Source organism: Natator depressus, chromosome 11 (assembly GCF_965152275.1).
Source record: "Natator depressus isolate rNatDep1 chromosome 11, rNatDep2.hap1, whole genome shotgun sequence".
NCBI lineage: Eukaryota > Metazoa > Chordata > Testudines > Cheloniidae > Natator > Natator depressus.
In genome coordinates, this window is record NC_134244.1 from 27695480 (window position 1) to 27717954 (window position 22475).

Below are 22475 nucleotides of genomic sequence, written 5' to 3' on the forward strand. Positions count from 1 at the left end.
TTTACTTACCTCACTTGCAATATCTCGGGAGGCTTTAGCTGCCCTGATTGGAATGGCATCTACCCGTAGGTCATAGCCTTTCTTCTTGTCCTCTTCCATTGCAAGTCTGTACAGTTTCTAAAAAAATAAAAAATATTCATTACATTTCAGAAATAATGCACTTTCTTTTCATCTAAATAGTCTCACATGCTGCCTTTTAATTTTTAAGCAAGGCATCACCTACCTCACTGTAATTCAATTTGTTCTGCTGCGCCAGTAAAATACCAGGGGTATCTGGCATCACGTGGATGCTAGTTTTATCTTTATTCCAAGCTTCTGTATATGAGCGCTGAAAAGCAAACAACAAATATAATAAGATGTTCAAAATCATGAAGACCTAAGTCATTAATAGGGTAAGATATAATTCTGACTGAATAAGCGTGATCAAGATCAGAAATCCTAAGAATTTCAGGCAGTCCAGAACAACTGTAACTAAAACTAAAATAACAACAGAAGTTTTCTCTGCACTGACCTCAAGACCCATGGCAAATTACTGAATTTTACTAATTAACAAATAACGGTCACGGAGACCTTCACTTATGTTGAGTGGTACCTTGTTCCACAAGTCCACTCAGTGATTTTAGTGAGATTTTTTGAGTGATATTCTACTTGACATCATTGAAATCAATGAGAATTTTGCCATTGACTTCAATGAGACAAGATTCCCAGGATGATTGATCTAGTTTAAATCACAGTAAATAAAGCAAGCATTACACATTACCAAATGCATTTTTCCATTTGACAATGAGAGTTCAGCTTTGATTATTTAATACTTCATAATTTACTGACTAATAACTTGTTAGGTATTTTGGAAATATAATTAAGTCTTTTTAATATGGCAATTCACTATAAACTGTCATTAGATCCGAGAGACTGCAGCTCTGGTTTGTGAAGATCAAGAAATGCAAATTAGCAAAGTTCTATTGAATTTTGAAACTTGCTGCGTAACAATTCACCTGACATTTTTATAAATATGTCTGCTAGGTATAACTGGCCAGTTGTCTGCACAATCATGATAAATATGTATACAGTTGCACCCCCACTTGAAAATAAAATGTACAGTTTAGCTCTTTACATTAATTATTTTGCAACAACATAAAATAACATGTAAATAGATAAAGCCAATCTCTCATTAAACCACTTTTCCATGTTTCTGATCTTAAACATAAGCAACTATTAAATATATTTTAAAAATATACTTTAGTTATGTGCTAGAAACTCAAAATACAAAATAAAAGTACTCAAGTTATAATGGTAATAAATCCCTGACATTCCATGAAAAGACTGTAGTATTGAAATGCAAACATCTTTATTTTCCTTTAAAAAAAACCTTTAGCATCCAGAAAAACTGTACTGTTTTAATTCTAATTGCAAATTTACAAAACTCACCTGATCCATAATTTCAGAATTGTGCTTTGCCAGAACCATTGGTAGAGAATCAAGCAGGCTAGTAAATTTGATCGTGTCTGGGTGTTGCCGATAGGTATGGTCACTCAGGATGTGGGTTGCTCTCTTATTCTTCTCGTCATCCAGAGAGCCAGCTGGGGACCAGCCAATGCCTCTCATCCACTGAAGATCTGATTTATATAAAAGCTGAAGTAACAGAGGAAGACAAGACAGTTCACTATTTTATTTAGACAACATGAATATTTTTTCTTCAAAGAAAAGCAGCACCACTTGAAGAGAGTCTCAATGTTTAATCAATATCTAATGATGACAGAGGTATTCACCTTGTAGTCTTCTCATATGGCTAGTTCTACAATGATGGACTCTGAAACCCCAGGTGGATTCTGCCTACTTCAGTTACTCCACAAAAATCTTACTTCACCCCCTGGAAGTTCTGTTTCAGTAAGGGTGGAGATTCTTCTATTTTGCATTTTGGGAATGAACAGCCATTTCTTTTCTTCCACCAAATGTCACAGATGAAGAGGCACTTCCTACCCCCTCAAGCTCTGGACATGTCACTTAAACAGCCAAAACAGTAAATATTAAAAATATTAAATAGTAAAATATAGTAAATATTAAATAGTTCTAATATTTAATATCCTTCGATCTGGCAGTGAAAAGATCTATAGAAAGATTTGCAGGATCTGAGAGGAGAGACATCTTCTTCGTCTTCTGAGCCTGAAAAAGGCAACTCAGGGTACGGGGAGCTGTTCCCACAGATGTTCTCAGTGGTCTAGCTATGGAAGACACACAAGGGTCAGTAGAAGCTATAGATTAGAGTGGTCAAAAAGCTGATGCTGGCATAAATACTGTGTGTGTCATTGGTTCCAAATGCATCAGCAGAACTGACTCCATCATCAGTTCTGGTTGCATTGTCAGTGCTGGTTGCATCATTGATTCCAGGTGAGATGTCAGTACCAGGTGCATCAGCGAAGTCGACTGTGTAGTCGGTGTCAGATGTGTAGTCATTATCAGTTGAGGAGATACTGAAACTATCTGAAATAGAGGAGAGTCAGGCAGAGAAAAAAAAAGAAGGTCCCTTGCTGCTAGGAAAGCCTGAGGCGTAGAAGGCATCTCAGTTGATTATATGAGTGCCAATGGTGCCAGAGGATCCAGTGGAGCTGAAGCACACTGAGAAGGACCCAGCATGGGTGAATTCGCCAGTCTTCACAGCCCCATTGAGCTGAAGGCAACAGTGCTACCTCTGACATGATCAATAAGCACTTTGATTTGTGAGGCTTCAAACCAGTACCACAGGACCTACCAGATGACTGTCTGGGAGAAGACCAAGAGTTAGAGTATGAATGTTTAGAATGCTTCAATCCACACAGAGAAGGGGAAGTAAGATGTTTGCTCCCAGACTTACGACTGCAGTCAGAAGAAGCTGAAGGAGCTCTCCAAGTTGATCCAGGGTCCCCTTGGTCACCACTGGGACTCTGCTCATGCAAAGGTCGCATCATTAAGGCAACCGTCTCTCTGCTTCTTAGTGCAGGTAGGAAAGGAGGTACAAATAGGACATTTGTCCCTCACACATCACTCACCCACACAGATCAGACAGCTCTTGTACCTATCTGTGACAGGAATAACAGTGCTGCATGTGGCACATTGGTTTAAAATCTGGGCTTTTTTTTCCCACAGTAAATCCTCCAGGTACTAATAAAACTGTAGCTAAAATAACTACACTATTTTATACTATACTGCACTGTACGCTATAATTATAAAAACTATATATAGAAAAGTATTTGAAAGCTGACTGACGGAAGCTAAAGTTACAGGGAGATCCATCTCCCACCACCGGTGGTGAGAAGGAATCGAGAAGGAGGCGGTAAACACACCCCTTGTATGCCCTCATCTGAAAGCACAAAGAGAACAAGGGCTCATGCAACGCCTAGTGATACTGCTGGCAAAAGTCTCCAACTCGAGTGCACTACACTGGACTATATATGTGCACTGTCACCTGAAGGAGAATAAGATGATTGGTGGACATCCTGTGCCTCCATGAATTTTTTTCTAAATGAAACATCCAACAAGCTATCACTTAAATTCCTCTGTGGAATACACCTGAGAGTCTAGAAGCACATCCAACACAAACACTCCTTCTTGCTCGAGGCTTTTCCAGTGGTGAAGTAGACAGTCTATCATCAGCAGAGGTGTTGAGGAAACCCAAGGCTAATACAGTTCTCAAGAGGAAGCAGACACAAGGATGCTTCTGCATGCTGTGTGCACCAATATGGCTTTTGGGTACCTTGGTGTCAAAGGGACTGTAGTAATTAGGTCACCTGATACAGATGTTTTGGTTCTTGCTGTTCAATACATCCAAAAATGGAACAAATACATAACATGTGGCTTGAAAGAGGCTCCATTACCAGCACAACTGACAAGTGTCGCTTCATATATGTTCATGCAATCTGTGACACACTCATTCCTGACTTCCGCAACGAACTACCTGCTACACTTGTATTAAGACTCTGGGACTCTCTGTCACTGCCATTTGGTATTGGGAAACATCCATGTTCAGCGTCGTCAAAACAAAGGGACCTTACTGTTTCAGAGATCTTACCAGATTGAGACAGAATAATGGACAAGCCGCAATTTCTGCAGCAAGCAAGTTGTTAGCCGTGTGGTATGAGAAAGAAAAGGACACCCACAGAGAACTGATCTGTTTGCGCCTCAGTCTAGCCATCAAAAAGGATAAGTCACTGAGCAGACTTCCACCATGGGAGGAAAGTTTTGAAGAGCATGTCAAACTCAGATTTGGATGCCTTTGCATATAGGTAAACCAGATACTGGATCACCATTGCAACATGGATGGAAAAATGAGGCTGATCAACTACTTCCTATATTGTTCAAGGATCCAGTGGCATCTGAGCTTCTAGAAGACCTTATTTGTGCACATGCCAGTAGTGTTCACTGAATACTCAACGGTCTCTGTAATCAGAATAAAATTCCCTGCACAGAACTGTGTCCATGCCAAGGCAGTGAAACTATGGTAACCCACACACTCTCAACAGAGATCATACTAATGAACAAGAGGATAATAATGATGTTGAGTGGGAATGTCTCTAGTGCTACTACATTTCAATTACACCTGTAAAAAATTATTGTTACATTTTGTTTTACCATTTAGGTTGTTGTTGTGATGATTTGAAGTCACAAAGAAATCCAATTTTCTTGAAATAATAACAGAAAAAAATGCAAATATTTCAAAATATTTCATTTTAACATGCTGATGGTGTCACTGTTTATCCCAGTTTCTATGGTAACAACACCACTTAACAATGCCACATCATTCCTCACCTTAAAGTAAACATAAAAGTATTTCAAATGATGTATGATGTGCATGGGGTAGAGATGATAACTTAAGTCAACCAAGTTGGTGGTGTCTGCCACATACCTAATATTACAGTGTAGGCAGAGAGGCCCGTCAGGAGAGACTGAGATGCAGATTTCCGTCCAAGGGAGGTGACGGCTGGGAGCCGAAAGCCTAAAGTGGCTGCCCCCTTGCTGGACTATGGAGGGTAGGGTGACCAGATGTCCCAATACAATTGGGACTGTCCCGATATTTAGTTGTTTGTCCCACGCCCCGCCCGATGTACGGTCGGGATGCCATTTGTCCCGATATATTGCTTCGGCGGCACTCCAGATTTTTTTTTTTTTGCTTGGTACGGCAAAAAACCTAGAGCTGGCCCTGGTGTGGGGGTGGGGTGAGCCTGTGGCTGCCCCCCGATGTGTCCTGATATTTTGTTCTTGTCATCTGGTCACGCTAATGGAGGGGGAAAACACGTGCAATTGGCCTGAAACTGTGACAACCCACCAATCTAGTATGCAGCAGCAAAGGTCCTTGCAGGATAAAAGAGTCCAGAAATGCAGCCCTTAAATATGTTATGTGACATGGCAGCAAAGACATATTTAATAAAACACTTCAGTTTTCACAAAGCTGGTAAAAACAGGACTTACATCACTCTGAAGATCATAAGATTTCCTGGCATGTACAATATCATTCTTGTCTGGCAGACATGTCCACTGGTGCAGAGGATGTCTGTAATCAACTTCACTAACAAGTTCCTGACATTTCTTGGCCAGCACAATTCCTAACATATCCACAGGAGTATTGTACTTCGTCTTCCATTTCTCAAAATCTTTCTTGTATTCCCTGTCACTCTGGATCTTGGCTACATGCATAGACCACACCATCTTCGGATCATCCTGGATGTTGCGGGCTCCCACATGGTGGCCCAGCTGTTTGCGATACCCTGCTTTGTATTTGTACTGTAGGGAAAAAAAAACAAAAAACATTCAATCAGTTTCAGAGGGATTTTTAAAGAAAATATCCTATACTCCTATAGCAATTCCCTGGAGGACTTTATCATTATCTGTGAAAGAGTCGCCAATCAAAATCCCTGGCAGGCTGTGGCACCAGGATGGAATACAGACTGGGCCACTGGGCTCCTTACCCTCCAGAGGAGGTAGGAGGTCCCGCCACTTGGTGTCATGGTGGGACTCGATGGTCAGGAAATGAAGGGGATGGAGCACAAGCAGATATAGCTGTTTCCTAGGCCCAGTTAGGAAATGGACCAACGGCAGGTCACACAGCTAGCTTGGAGGGTGTGGAGGCAGGGGCCCTATGGTGAAGTCCGGAGGGTGAGGGGAGGGCAAGGAGTACCCTACCGCAGGACTCACTCGAGGAAAGCCTGACAGGAGGGCAGTAGGGCTGCCCTCACCTCTTGGAGAGTGCACCAGGGGACACGCAGGGTGGAGAGCCCCATGCACCGGCCAAGCACCAGGGGATCCACTCAGTCCCCCAGTTGTAGTCCAGGAGGCAACTGCCAGAACCAACCTCCAGTATACCAAGGGGGACTCTGCCACCTGCACACTGAGCTGCGGGTTGTCTATTAGGGGTTCCATGAGGAGATATTTTCCCTCAGAGGCCACCATGGACCTGCTCACCGAGATCAGCTTCCAGGTCCACAGGAGGTCCTGGTAGAAGACCAGCAGCTCAGAGAGGTCTCACGGAAGACCCATTGGATGGAGGTAAAAGAGCTGCAAGTGGTAACAGAGCTGTTGGAGCCAACAGGAAAAGACGTGCGCCAGCGCACTCCACACCAAACTACCTGCACCATGAAGGACTTTCTGCAGCGCCTGGAGGTGGAGGACATGGACCTGACTGCAGAGGCAGAGCAGACCCTGTCTGCCCTCCTCCAGGGGAAGACTCAGAACCTCCACAGAGACCCAAAGAAGCCCTGGCCAGAAGAACTCCAGAATTAGCTTCTGCAGGTGGATCAGGATACCTGGGAGCGGGCTCAGCCTGCTGCACCAGTGCCAGTGCATGGATAGAAACAGCTGGTTAACTACCAGTGCCCTCCCCTGTAGGGAAAGGCATCAGAGCAGTCCCATCCAGCTCCGCATCCGCTTAGCCACCCAGCCCTCCAAATAATGCCAGGTTACACGGCAACAAAGAGATTAATTCATTTAAAACATTGAGTAGAAATTATTATCAAATAAGAAATAGTAGTTAGACTCAAAACTGGAAAAGATGACTTCATTTGCCATACCCCTCGAACAGAGATCCTCAAATAGACAACAGATACTGGGAGTGGAACCTCGCCACACGTAAAGTAAGGACAGACCTACAGGAACTGTAGGGAAGTTTTTATTCCAGTTGCACTCCTCTTTATTGTTTGGAAAGTGTGTTACTGGATACATGATTGTGTTGATGAAGCATGCCCTTAACTGCTCACTAAAATGTTGAGACCTCTGAAACGGAGAGGAGAAGGGTCCAAGTTTACTTACCTCACTTGCAATATCTCGGGAGGCTTTAGCTGCCCTGATTGGAATGGCATCTACCCGTAGGTCATAGCCTTTCTTCTTGTCCTCTTCCATTGCAAGTCTGTACAGTTTCTAAAAAAATAAAAAATATTCATTACATTTCAGAAATAATGCACTTTCTTTTCATCTAAATAGTCTCACATGCTGCCTTTTAATTTTTAAGCAAGGCATCACCTACCTCACTGTAATTCAATTTGTTCTGCTGCGCCAGTAAAATACCAGGGGTATCTGGCATCACGTGGATGCTAGTTTTATCTTTATTCCAAGCTTCTGTATATGAGCGCTGAAAAGCAAACAACAAATATAATAAGATGTTCAAAATCATGAAGACCTAAGTCATTAATAGGGTAAGATATAATTCTGACTGAATAAGCGTGATCAAGATCAGAAATCCTAAGAATTTCAGGCAGTCCAGAACAACTGTAACTAAAACTAAAATAACAACAGAAGTTTTCTCTGCACTGACCTCAAGACCCATGGCAAATTACTGAATTTTACTAATTAACAAATAACGGTCACAGAGACCTTCACTTATGTTGAGTGGTACCTTGTTCCACAAGTCCACTCAGTGATTTTAGTGAGATTTTTGAGTGATATTCTACTTGACATCATTGAAATCAATGAGAATTTTGCCATTGACTTCAATGAGACAAGATTCCCAGGATGATTGATCTAGTTTAAATCACAGTAAATAAAGCAAGCATTACACATTACCAAATGCATTTTTCCATTTGACAATGAGAGTTCAGCTTTGATTATTTAATACTTCATAATTTACTGACTAATAACTTGTTAGGTATTTTGGAAATATAATTAAGTCTTTTTAATATGGCAATTCACTATAAACTGTCATTAGATCCGAGAGACTGCAGCTCTGGTTTGTGAAGATCAAGAAATGCAAATTAGCAAAGTTCTATTGAATTTTGAAACTTGCTGCGTAACAATTCACCTGACATTTATATAAATATGTTTGCTAGGTATAACTGGCCAGTTGTCTGCACAATCATGATAAATATGTATATAGTTGCACCCCCACTTGAAAACAAAATATACAGTTTAGCTCTTTACATTAATTATTTTGCAACAACATAAAATAACATGTAAATACATAAAGCCAATCTCTCATTAAACCACTTTTCCATGTTTCTGATCTTAAACATAAGCAACTATTGAATATATTTTAAAAATATACTTTAGCTATGTGCTAGAAACTCAAAATACAAAATAAAAGTACTCAAGTTATAATGGTAATAAATCCCTGATATTCCATGAAAAGACTGTAGTATTGAAATGCAAACGTCTTTATTTTCCTTTAAAAAAAACCTTTAGCATCCAGAAAAACTGTACTGTTTTAATTCTAATTGCAAATTTACAAAACTCACCTGATCCATAATTTCAGAATTGTGCTTTGCCAGAACCATTGGTAGAGAATCAAGCAGACTAGTAAATTTGATCGTGTCTGGGTGTTGCCGATAGGTGTGGTCACTCAGGATGTGGGTTGCTCTCTTATTCTTCTCGTCATCCAGAGAGCCAGCTGGGGACCAGCCAATGCCTCTCATCCACTGAAGATCTGATTTATATAAAAGCTGAAGTAACAGAGGAAGACAAGACAGTTCACTATTTTATTTAGACAACATGAATATTTTTTCTTCAAAGAAAAGCAGCACCACTTGAAGAGAGTCTCAATGTTTAATCAATATCTAATGATGACAGAGGTATTCACCTTGTAGTCTTCTGATATGGCTAGTTCTACAACGATGGACTCTGAAACCCAAGGTGGATTCTGCCTACTTCAGTTACTCCACAAAAATCTTACTTCACCCCCTGGAAGTTCTGTCTCAGTCAGGGTGGAGATTCATCTTCAACTGGCATGGAGATAACCTACACACTCAACGTGCATTTTGGGAATTAACAGCCATTTCTTTTCTTCTGCCAAATGTCACAGATGAAGAGGCACTTCCTTCCCCTCAAGCTCTGGACAGGAGTCACTTATACAGCCAAAATAGTAAATATTCACAGACATGAAACTCAGATTGTCTTGCCTTCATTCTGCTCTATGGAGAGTTGAAATCCACTGCAGAAAATTTAATTTAACTCCGAAGTGGACAAGAGAAGATCCATACTTAGTAAGGATGCAAACAGAAAGCTGCCTCTTGTTAATTGTGAGCTAGCATCACGTCTATTGTTACTGTTCCAAAAATACCCACGTCCACAGATATGGCAATTTCCTACAATAACCTTGGAAGACCTTTTTGTATTTAATTTATGTATTAGTGTGGGTTGGGACTGTATGTAACCTCTCTATGGGGGAGATGTGAGGAATGTCAGACCTGGGAATTCAAAGGACTCTATTCGAAATGTGCCAGACATGCAGTGACTTTTACGACAATAGGTGTTAAGTGGGAGAGATTAATGCAAATTTTCCAATTCTGGTTATGCAAAAACCCAGACTTTGAAGCCGCACTGTCAGGAGTGTCCTGGTCTGTTGATTACCTGTTCTGGAGACAAGAGACCAAAGGTCCAAGATGTACAAAGAATCAGCTTAACTGCCCAGGTGTAGATTAATTTGTAACCCCAAGGGAAAATCCAATGGGATTTGAAGGACTGGCACCTTCTTGAGCCCTGGGTTGGTTTTAGTGGGCAACCTGCGGTAAGCTATTTAGCATGCACATATGTTCTTTATTGTTTTAATATGTTTTTTTTGTAATTGTCATAGCCCATGGGTCTCGAACCTGGGTCTGTAAGGTTTATAGGAGCAGTCATGCTCCAACCCTCCATCTGGCAGCCTGCTGATGCTTGCTTACCTACCTGGGAACCATGAAACCCAGCCTAGTTTGACAGGTTTCAGAGTAACAGCCGTGTTAGTCTGTATTCGCAAAAAGAAAAGGAGTACTTGTGGCACCTTAGAGACTAACCAATTTATTTGAGCATGAGCTTTGCTCAAATAAATTGGTTAGTCTCTAAGGTGCCACAAGTACTCCTTTTCTTTTAGCCTACTTTGAGACTCCACCCCTACAGTCCAACCGGCAGAGTCCTGGATCAGCTGATTGGCCTGCTCATCTACTTAAGCTAGCAGCATGAACAGGAAACTGTCTGAACAACTGGGTTCCACCCTGTTTTGGACTGGGTGCCTTGTGCTTCCTGCATCCCACATTTGATATCCTGGCATCTGGACCAGCTGTGATTTCTGGCATCTGATTCATGTTCTGACCTCCAGTTTGTCTCCTGCTACTGATCTCCTGGTATCCTGACACAGTTGACTCCTGTCTTGCGGACTCTGGCTCTGACTACTAGGTCTAACCACCTACAACCCAGCAGTGACAGTAATGCTGTTACTTTATGAAAAAAGTGTTCTTGCACAGAAGGAGCTGTGCAGTAACTTATACCTGCAGGCAAAACACTGGTCATAGAACTTGGAGAGAAAACAAAGCACAGGAGCTGGCTTTTTCAAGCCATCTGTCTCGCTGGGCATATAGGCACGTGGCAATGGTCCACCCTACACACACCCACATCGTAGATCATTTGAAAGTATATTTTATGAATGTTTAGATGCTGTGGAGCTCTCAAGTGGTGTCATAAGCCTGTAGCCAAGGTGAAACAACGATAACCAAAATCAGTAAGTGTCACATTTTGCTCAGTTCCAGACACACTGCAAACTGACTAGGACCACATTTTTACTGATTGATTTAAACACCTTAATGTGGTGCTTGTTGGTCAGAGCTACCAAATGATAATGTATTAAAAGATTTTTCTATTAGTTTTGCACAGACAAGTATTTTTTTAAAAGAAATGGTGAAGACGTGTAGCATGTGACCAAAATGGCAAATATCAATATTTTGCAATACACTAACATGAAATGTGTTCACACTGCATATTCTTAATTGTCAAAGCATCTCACAAGTGATTATAATAGTTTCATATATTTCCAATTGAAATTGGCTGACCAGATCAGTCGCACACAGAAGGCTGTGCACCAGTAGCAGTAGAGTTTGTGCCCATAGTTTGTACTGGATAATGGGTCGATATAAATTTACATGAATTCCTAATTCCTTCTCATCTGTAAGGTTTTGTACATACAGCGTAGCATCTAGTCTGCCTGGTAGAAGCTTTTCATGTGTAACTGTCTATGTATGCAGTACTAGCCTTTGAAATGGTCTAGAAAATAACTTTTTAATTCAGTGACACTTACGCACAGGTCAGTATTAGTGTTATGGATGACAATACACACATTCATATTAAGAATGTGGAAACACTATTACAGAAAGAAGCATTCTAGCAAGAAGTAGTGAAGACAAAGTCAACTAACAAGTCCTTGCCTCTGCACTGAAGGGGGATGAAGAGCATGTTACAGCTCTTACCAACACGTGTCTTCAACAATATGACAAATCCATTTGACCATGAATCACATCCAGAGGTGCTTATCAACATATCTATTCAATTGCATGTAACATCGAATGTCCAAGAGTCTCTGCTGAAAAGCGCACATGTTAGCAAAGAACAAATGGAGAGATCTGGGGGAAATGCTCTTGATTCCGATGGCACACATAGCTTTTGCAGCCCAGTCAGGAAATCTGGCATCAAAAGATTTGCTGACATGGTGTGTAGAGGACCAAATTTAAGCCTGGCAAGGGAGGGACAACTGCAGCAGCTATCAGTCCAAAAGTTCTTTTCCAAAGTCTTGTCCTCAGCAAGATGCAGAGAAGACATTTCAAAGGCAACTGATCTTAGTCACCCAAAATGATCTGTGCCTATCTCCTTCTACCATGTTGATGGAACAATGAGAAGAACAGATAAAGCTAAATTAGGGCAACAGCTGGAAGCTCAAGCTAAAAGAACCATGAGCTAAGAGTGTGCAACAAGGAAACTACAGTGTACATCAGAGATGCCATGGCTGTTATACAAATGATATCTGGAGACAAACACCATATATTTGATAAATTGGCTTCTAAGAATATGAGCAGGTTCTAAATGGATTTGACACAGCTAGTTATGTAATTGAAGTCTTTGACAGGTATGAGAACAGTAACGGTGTCAAAACTGCAGAAAGACTGTGTTGGATCGAAGGCTGGATGCAAGGAAAAAAATTGGTTAGTCACCTTGCAGTAACTGTTGTTCTTTGAGATGTGTTGTGCACATATACATTCCACAGTAGGTATATATGCTCCCAGTGCACTCAAGTCAAAGACTTTTAACAGCAGTACCACAAGGCCATGCATGTGACCATGTTCTCATGTGCACTGTCTCCCTCTCCATTCCTTCACACTACTGTAAGCATGACCCAAGTAGCGGGGAAGGCAGGAGGGTTGTGGAATATCTATGTGCACAATACGTCTCAAAGAACAACAGTTACTGCAAGGTGAATAAATGCCTTCGAGTGATTGGACACATATACATTCCAGGTAGGTGACTCAACAGCAGTTCCCTTACAAGTAAAGGGACTTCTGATCATCTGAACAGAAACAGTAGCAGCAACTTACCAAATTAGCATTGTCATGAGAGCCTTGTATGATGGCGTAATGAGTAGAAAAGGTATGTACAAATGACCATGTTGCTGCTGTGTACCGGAACTAACACAGGAGGTTAAGAGTTGGTTAGGCCTTTTAAAAATCAAGAAACAAGAGGATGAGAGAAAATGGAAAACCTGTCTATTGGCAGGTGTATTGCTGAAGTAAAAAGCAGGTGAACTCCCACAGAATTATTTGAGGGGCCTGATGATTTCAGATGCAGGAGATACCCCACGACATGCATAACCTCAGTCTGAGGGTACTGCAGGATTGTGCCCAAATAGAAAAATCTCTTCTACTTTGATGTGTATTTGGCTCCAGTGGATTCCTTTCTGCTGCTCACCAAAATGGCCCACATCTCTCAGAAGCAGGTTTTCTTGTGAGTATTCAACTAGAGATGATCCACACAGTAAGGTGGAGAGATTTGAGATTTGGATGAAGAGATCTGCCCTGCTTCTGTGACAGAAGTTCAGTACTTATTGGTAGAATTGTCGATAAACTGATCAACAGGTGATGTAGATCCAGGAACCAAAATTGTCTTGGCCATGTCTGTACAATGTTGATTAATAATATTTGTTCTGCTTGAGCTTCATGAACACTCTCAGAAGGAAAAGAGCTGGAGGGAACGCATATAGGAACTGACTGGACCAGGGAAGAAGAAAAGTATCTGTGATGGAACACGGTCTGTGGCCAGCCCTGAAGAAAAACCTCATGCACTTGCTGTTGAGGTCGGCCATGAACAAGTCTATTACTGCGTACCCTACCACCAAAAAACTTGGAGGAGAATCTCTTTCCTGATTGACTGCATGTGATGCTTTGTGTAAACCCAGCTAAAGGTGTCTACTAGGAGTGTATTTCTCACTCCTGCAAGGTGAAAAGCCTTCCGGGAAACATTGTGATGAATACACAGATTCCAAAGGAGGAAGCCTCCTGTCACAGTTCAGACAATCTTGCACCTCCTTATAGTGTTGTCTGTGAGAACTTCCACCACCTGGTTTTGGATGGAGGGAATAAATATCTCACAGGCCCAACAAATAGCTTAGAGTTCTAATACATTTATATTGAGGGAAACCTCCTGAGTTGACCAGGTTTTTCTCCAGGGCCGGCCACAGACCATGTTTCATCACATTTTCTTCTTCCCTGATCCGGTCAGTTCTGGTAAGCATTCTCTCCATCTCTTCTCCTTCTGAGAGTGCTCACAAAGCTGAAGCAGAACAAAGATCTTGTGTCTGAGGTTGACCAAGATATGGACAAATTAGAGAAAGTCCAGAGAAGAGCAACAAAAGGGATTAAAGGTCAAGAAAACATGACCTATGAGGGAAGATTGAAAACAAGGCATTTGTTTAGTCTGGAGAAGAGAAGACCGAGATGGCAACAGTTTTCAAGTACATAAAAGGTTGTTACAAGGAGGAGGGAGAAAAATTGTTCTCCTTAAACTCTGAGGACAGGACAAGAAGCAATGGGCTTACATTGTAGCAAGGGCAGTTTAGGTTGGACATTAGGAAAAACTAGGGTCACGGTGGCTAAGCACTGGAATAAATTGCCTAGGGAGGTTGTAGAATCTCCACAATTGGAGATTTTTAAGAGCAGGTTAAACAAACACCTGTCAGGTCTGGCCTAGATAATACTAGTCCTGCCATGAGTACAGAGGACTGGACTAGATGACCTCTCGAGGTCCCTTCCAGTCCTATGATTCTATGTCTCCCTCATCCTTTGGTGGAGGCTTGTAACCAAAGTCATGGTCTGTTCAAAGAGAAAAACAGAAACCTATTGCACACATTCCTCAGGCCCACTTACCCACACATAAAGTAAAGCACTCGAGCATGTATGCAAATCTGCATGTTCGGAGGGTGCGTGGAAGGATGATATACGGAATGAAGCCAAGCTTGCAGATAGCAAAGGTGAAGTCTGGCATGCAGAATTATTTACATTTATGAGGCCCAGGAACAGAAGGCTGCTATGCACTGTTGTCATTGGGCTGAAGCTGAGGGCATTGGTAAGGGTGGCTATAGATTGGTGCTTCTCCCTTGACAGATAAGCTATGGCTGTTCCGGCAGTAAGCTCTGCTCCTATAAAAAAGTTATGCAGTTACTGGGTTGTAACTGAGATTTCTCCCAATTAATTTCAGATCTAGATGAGAGAATACTTGTCTGATGATTAGGAGCCATATGCTTGATGCTGCCTGGATTGGCTAATCATCCAGGTAAGAAAATATTTGAATGGCCAAATGATAGAGATGGCTGTTACTGCTGACATGCATTTGGTGAAGACCCTCAGGGCTGATGACAAACTGAAAAGGATCACCGTGTATTGGTAGTGGTTGGTGCCTCCCACAAATCAAAGGTACTTGCTGTGGGAGAGATGTATTGCCACATGGATGTATGCATCTTGTAAGGCACCATACCAGTCTCCAGGGAAGGGATAATAGAAGTAAGGGTGACCCTTCTGAACCTGATGTTTTTGATTAAATAGTTCCGCTTTCTTCAGTCTAGAACGAGATGGAGGACCACAGGGTTTTTTGAGACTGGGAAGTACTGGAAATAGAAGCTTTTTCCTCTGGTAAGGTACTTTCTCTGTGGCTCCCAATTCTAGAAAAGACCACCGCTCTTGAAGTAACACGGTGTCATGAGAGGAGTCCCTGAAAAGGGACAGGGAAGGTGGTTTGGGAAAAGGAATGGAAAGGAACAGGATAACATATCCCTTCTTTACCATGCTGAGTAGCAACTTGTCTGACATGATGTTTTCCCAAGCACAGTAAAAAAAAAAAAGGGATAGGTGTGACTCGAAAGGAGGAGATATCATCAATATGCTGACCTTGATCAAAAAGTCAAAGCAACTGCTTTGAGGTCACAGACGTCTGGTAAGAATGTCCCACCACAGTAGAATATGGCTAGTGATGTCTAGGAAGTTTGATCTCTTCTTAGTGGAATATTGTGGTCTCTGTTGGAAAAAGGGTCTAGAATAATGCTGTGGCCTGAATTGCTTCCTTTTTGTAGCTGGAGTGTAAATGTTGGTTTGACAAGACAGCTCATTAGCAGCTGCTACCACCAGACAATTAGGAACTGAATGAGTAAAGAAATGCTCAAACCCGTTCTGAGGAACCTGGTGCCATCTGTCCATTCACTTGGCATTGGGAGTAAAGAAGTTGGAGTCTGCCAGAGTCTTTGCTGGTTCTCTTGTTAATAAGAAAGGCAACACTTCCTGAAGTAGGAACCAATATGGCTTTTGGGTCTCTTAATGTCAAAGGAACCATAGTAATTAGATCACTGATACAGATGTTTAGTAAGGGAGCTTACTGCTTCAGAGATCTTGCCAAATTGTGAGAAAATGATGGACAAGCCATAATTTCTGCAGCCAGGAAGTTGGTAGTGGTGCTGTATGACTAGAGCAAGTAAGAAAAGGAGACCCACTGTCATAGATATAAAGGGAAGGGTAAACCCCTTTAAAATCCCTCCTGGCCAGAGGAAAAATCCTCTCACCTGTAAAGGGTTAAGAAGCTAGGATAACCTTGCTGGCACCTGACCAAAATGACCAATGAGGAGACAAGATACTTTCAAAAGCTGGGGGGAGGGAAAAGCAAAGGGTCTGTCTGTGTGATGTTTTTGCCGGGGACAGAACAGGAATGGAGTCTTAGAACTTAGTAAGTAATCTAGCTAGATATGCGTTAGATTATGATTTCTTTAAATGGCTGAGAAATTAAGTTGTGCTGAATAGAATGGATATTCCTGTCTGTGTGTCTTTTTGTAACTTAAGGTTTTGCCTAGAGGGATTCTCTATGTTTTGAATCTAATTACCCTGTAAGGTATTTACCATCCTGATTTTACAGAGGTGATTCTTTTTACTGTTACTTCTTTTTTACTGTTTCTTCTATTAAAATTCTTCTTGTAAGACCTGAATGCTTTTTTCATTGTTCTTAAGATCCAAGGGTTTGGGTCTGTGGTCACCTATGCAAATTGGTGAGGATTTTTACCAAACCTTCCCCAGGAAGTGGGGTGCAAGGGTTGGGAGCATTTTGGGGGGAAAGACATTTCCAAACAACGCTTTCCTAATAAAATAAACCCAGATAAACGTTTGGTGGTGGCAGTGGAAGTCCAAGGGCAAAGGGTAAAATAGTTTGTACCTTGGGGAAGTTTTAACCTAAGCTGGTAAAAGTAAGCTTAGGAGGTTTTTATGCTGGTCCCCACATCTGTACCCTAGAGTTCAGAGTGGGGAAGGAACCTTGACACCCACAGAGACCTGAATTGTTTTGCACCTCAATCTAACCATTGAAAAGGACAAGTCACTGACCAAACTCCCACCTTAGAAGGACAGTTTTGAAGAGCATGTTAAAGATTTAGATAAATGTGCACACAGATAGACCAGATATTGCATTGCCATTGCATCATGGATGGAAAAATATGGATGATCAACTACTTCCTGTATGGTTCAAGGGCCCAATGGCATCTGAGCTTCTACAAGACCTTCTCTGTACATATGCCAGTAGGGGTCACTGCACAATCAGCAGTGTCTGTAATCAGAATAATCTGCCCTGCACAGAACTGTGTACATGTCAAGGCAATGAAGACCATGATAACCCACGTACTCTCAACAGAGACCATAATTATGAACAAGAGGATGATGATAATGATTTTGACTAGAAATGTCACCAACACAATTACATTACACATGTAAAAAATTATTAATAGATGTTTATCCTTTAGGTTGTTGTTGTGATACTTTGAAGTCACAGAGAAATTCAATTTTGTCTTGAAATAATGCATAGAGTTAAAATAACAAACAAAAGCAAATATTTCAGAGTAGCTATTTTAACCGGTTGATGGTGTCACTGTTTATCCCAGTTTCTATGGTAATGGCACCACTTGATAGCCCCACATCATTCCTCATCTTAAAGTACACATAATACACTTTCAAATGATGTATAATGTGCATAGGTGCAGAGAGGATACCTTAAGTAAACCAAATTGGTGGTGTTTGCCACTGCCACTAGTAGGCAGGGAGGCCCAGTCCGTGGTGACTGAGATGCAGATTTCCATCCCAGAGGGGTGATGGCTGGGACCCAGAAGCCTAAAGTGGCTGCCCCCTTGCTGGACCTTGGAGGGGGAATACACGTGCAATTGATCTAAAATTGTGACAACCCATCAATCTAGTATGCAGCAGCAAAGGTCCTTGCGGGATAAAAGAGTCCAGAATTGCAGCCCTTAAATATGTTTTTTGACATTGCAGGAAAAACATATTTAATAAAACACTTCAGTTTTCACAAAGCTAGTTAAAGTAGGACTTACATCACTCTGAAGATCGTAAGTTTTCCTGGCATGTACAACATCATTCTGGTCTGGCAGACATGTCCACTGGTGCAGAGGATGTCTATAATCAACTTCACTAACCAGTTCCTGACACTTCTTGGCAAGTACAATTCCCAGCATATCTACGGGAGTATTATACTTGGTCTTCCATTTCTCAAAATCTTTCTTATACTCTCTGTCACTCTGGATCTTGGCTACATGCATAGACCACACCATCTTCGGATCATCCTGGATGTTGCGGGCTCCCACATGGTGGCCAAGCTGTTTACGATACCCTGCTTTGTATTTGTACTGTAGGCAAAAAAAAAAAAAAAAAAAAGTTCAATAAGTAAAATTGGGGAGCGGGGGCTAAGAAAACATCCTATAGCAATTCTCTGGAGGACTTCATCATGAGCTCAGAGTATGGAGGCTTTTATGTGAAGAAGTGTTCTCTTCATAGAGTGTGGTATCTGAGTGCTAAAGCGCTCATAGGGCTCCCTGCACTTAAAAAGAAGTTTAGACACAAGACTTCCTTAAACATGTAAGTAATAAGATGTCTTTGAACTAAGTCCTTGGAGTGTTTGGAGAGGAAAACTACAGTTTCCTCTGCCTGAGACATTTGTATCAAAGTTATTTCTAATTCCTTGGTCTGGCTCCCCTGAGGTCAGAATTCAGATTCTCTCTATGAGGTGCCCATCAGTTACTTCCTCACATAACGGCCTCAACCTTGTTAAGATGTTCTTAAACACAAAACGCTTTATTGGCAATTTTACAGAAACAACAAGAAAATTAAAATCCCATAGATAAAAAACAAACATGCCTAGTGAATTTATTGGAAAACATTGTTAAACTAGTACTAAATTTGGTTACTAAGTATCAAAATATTACATATACCTTCAACATAAGACAATACTAGTTTAGCTTGACAGTCTCTAAGAGGAAAAACTTTTCCCTGTCACTGGATAAGCCATTGTACGTGGTCATGGCCATATCAATTTCTCAACTAGCGTTTAGCCTAAAATGCAGTCCAATTTGTTTAATGTTCTTACATAAGTCAGCTAGTTAACAAGGTGAAACACACTTTTTTCCAAAAGCCAGTTTCAATTAAGTGGATTTGTTACTGGAAAAGGTCTGACAGGCAGTATTGGAAGGTTTCACGACAACAAAGAGATTACTTCAGCTAAAAATATTGACTAGCAATTATTATTAAATAAGAGACATTAGTTAGAATCAAAACTGGACAGGATAACTTCATTTGTCACATCCTTCAAACCATCAAACAGAGATCCTCAAATAGACAACAGATACTGGGAGTGGAACCTCGCCACACGTAAAGTAAGGACAGACCTACAGGAACTGTAAGAAAGATTTTATACCAGTTGCACTCCTCTTTATTGTTTGGAAAGTGTGTTACTGGATATATGATTGTGTTGATGAAGCATGCCCTTAACTGTTCATTATGATGCTGAGACATCTGAAGCTGAGAGGAGAAGGGTCCAAGTTTATTTACCTCACTTGCAATATCTCGGGAGGCTTTAGCTGCCCTGATTGGAATGGCATCTACCCGTAGGTCATAGCCTTTCTTCTTGTCCTCTTCCATTGCAAGTCTGTACAGATTCTAAAAAAAATAAAAAATATTTATCACATTTCAGAAATAATGCACGTTCTTTTCTTTATCTAAATATTCTCACATGCTGCCTTTTAATTTTTAAGCAAGGCATCACCTACCTCACTGTAATTCAATTTGTTCTGCTGTGCCAGTAAAATATCAGGGGTATCTGGCATCATGTGGATACTAGTTTTATCTTTATTCCAAGCTTCTGTATATGAGCGCTGAAAAGCAAACAACAAATGTAATAAGATGTTGGAATCATGAAGACCTCAGTCACTATTCAGGTCAGATATAATTCTCACTGAATAAGCGTGATCAAGATCAACAATCCTAAGAGTTTCATGCAGTCCAGAACAACTGTAACTAAAACTAAAATAACAACAGAAATTCTCTTGTTTGCACTGACCTAGAGACTCACTCCACAAGTCTGCTCAGTGATTTTAGTGAGACTTTTGCATGACATAATACTCAAGTGGTGAAATCCTGGCTCTGTTTAAGTCAAATGGGAATTTTGCCATTGGGTTCAATGGGGCAAGATTTCACCCAGAGTGACTAATATAGTGTGAATCACAATAAATAAAGCAAGCATTACACATAACCAAATGCATTTTTGCCTATATATTTGACAATGACAGTTCAGCTTCAGTTATTTAATACTTCATGATTTGCTGACAAATAACCTGTTAGGTATTTTGGAATTATGATTAAGTCTTTTAAATATGGCAATTCACTATAAACTCTGCCATTTGATCAGAGAGATTGGAGTTAACGGTATGGATACTACCTTTTGAGAAGACAAAGAAATGCAAATTAGCAAAGATCTATTGAATCTTGAAACTTTCTGGGTAACAAATCACCTGACATTTATATGAATATCTTTGCTAGGTATAACTGGCCAATTTTCTGCACAATCATAATAAATAATTGCACCCCTCCTTGAAAAGGAAATATACAGCCTAGCTCTTTACATGAATTATTTTGTAACAACATAAACCAACATGTAAAAACATAAAGCCAATATCTTATTAAACAACTTTTTCATGTTTCTGATCTTAAACATAAGTAACTATTAAATATATATTTTTAAAATATACCTTAACTATGTGCTAGAAACTCAAAATACAAAACAAAAGTAGTCACTTATAATGGAAATAAATCCCTGACATTCAATGAAAAGGCTATAATATTGTTATGCAAACTTCTTTATTTTCCTTAGAAACCGAAAAGCAAATCTTGAGCATCCAGAAAAATTATATCATTTTAATTCTAATTGCAAACAAATAGAAAACTCACCTGGTTCATAATTTCAGAATTGTGCTTTGCCAGAACCATTGGTAGAGAATCAAGCAGGCTAGTAAATTTGATCGTGTCTGGGTGTTGCCGATAGGTATGGTCACTCAGGATGTGGGTTGCTCTCTTATTCTTCTCATCATCCAGAGAGCCAGCTGGGGACCAGCCAACGCCTTTCATCCACTGAAGATCTGATTTATATAAAATCTGAAATTACAGAGGAAGACAAGACAGTTCATTATTTTATTTATTTAGACAACATGAACATTTTTCTTCAATGCAAAGCAGCACCACTTAAAGAGAGTCTCAATGTTTAATCAATATCATATGATAACAGAGGTTATCACCTCACAGCCCTCTGACAGGGCTAGTTCAACACTGAGGGTATATCTGTGCTGCAATGTAAGCCCAGGGTTCAAACTCAGGCTCAATCCTCCCCCGCCACCGATCTGGTCTATACATAAATTGCACTAAACGAGGACTCGGACCCAGGTCCCAGAACCCCAAGGGAGTGGAGGTTCCAAGCCTGAGTCAAGCCTGGACCCACAGGTCCATCCCTATTGCTTTACATTGTAGACTTGTGCTCTGGGAGTCCACCAAAAGTATCCCACAATCCCATGGGCCACATTTCTTTGTTCTCAGGACAGTCAACTTTGGTGGACAGTCAAGTTCTCCCACAGTGCACCACAAACAAAGGGTTGGAGAGCATATTTTTGAACGGCACTAGGAAGTCTTGGATATGAGTGGCTGGACTGGGGCCTCCACACCACAGCATAGATGCTAGAACACCAGGTTGGTACCCAGACTTTAAAAATTCCTAATCTGGGGATACAAATGATTGTAAGTTTTCAAGCCCTAAATCAAGAAACCCAAGGTCTGCTAACTCGAGCTGTACAACTCTGGGTTTACGTTACAATGTAGACATGCCCTAACAGTCTCTGAAACCAAGGGTCAATTCTGCCTATACAAGTTACTCCCCAGAAATTTTACTCCACCCGCTGGAAATTCTGTTTCTGTCAGGATGGAGATTCAGCTACAACTATAAGGGAGACTGCCTAGACATTCAAAGTGCATTTCAGAAATTACAGCCATCTCTTCCTCTGCCAAATGTCACAGTTGAGGTTGCACTTCCCAGCCACTTGAGCTCTTGACATGTCACTTAGACAGCCAAAATAGTAATTATTTACAGATATGAAATTCAAATGGTCTTGCCCTCACTCTGCTCCATGGCGAGTTCAGATCCACTGCAACAAACTTAACTCCAAATTGCTCAAGAAGAGATCAGTACTTAGTAAGTATACAAATAGAAAGCTGCCTGCTGCTAATTGTGAGTTTACTAACCTGTAGAAGAGTTCACTTCTATTGTCACTGGTCTGAAAATACTCACCAATCCAGTACACAAAAGGTCTTTGCAGGACAAAAGAGTCCAGAAATATAGCCCTTAAATATGTTTTTTGACATTGGAGCAAAAATATA

General features: G+C 40.9%; 1 protein-coding gene across 1 annotated transcript in view; it reads right to left on the bottom strand.

Moving 5' to 3' along the window:
* NEB (nebulin) overlaps positions 1-22475 on the bottom strand; it is a 196328-nt gene that overhangs the window by 108118 nt on the left and 65735 nt on the right. The window contains exons 50-60 of the mRNA XM_074967337.1: positions 21003-21206; positions 19826-19930; positions 19608-19715; positions 18098-18409; positions 8694-8897; positions 7490-7594; positions 7276-7383; positions 5443-5754; positions 1429-1632; positions 224-328; positions 10-117 (exon numbers count right to left, since the gene is read on the bottom strand). Coding sequence (XP_074823438.1) covers positions 10-117; positions 224-328; positions 1429-1632; positions 5443-5754; positions 7276-7383; positions 7490-7594; positions 8694-8897; positions 18098-18409; positions 19608-19715; positions 19826-19930; positions 21003-21206 — 1875 coding nt within the window. The remainder of the gene's footprint in view (positions 1-9; positions 118-223; positions 329-1428; positions 1633-5442; positions 5755-7275; positions 7384-7489; positions 7595-8693; positions 8898-18097; positions 18410-19607; positions 19716-19825; positions 19931-21002; positions 21207-22475) is intronic.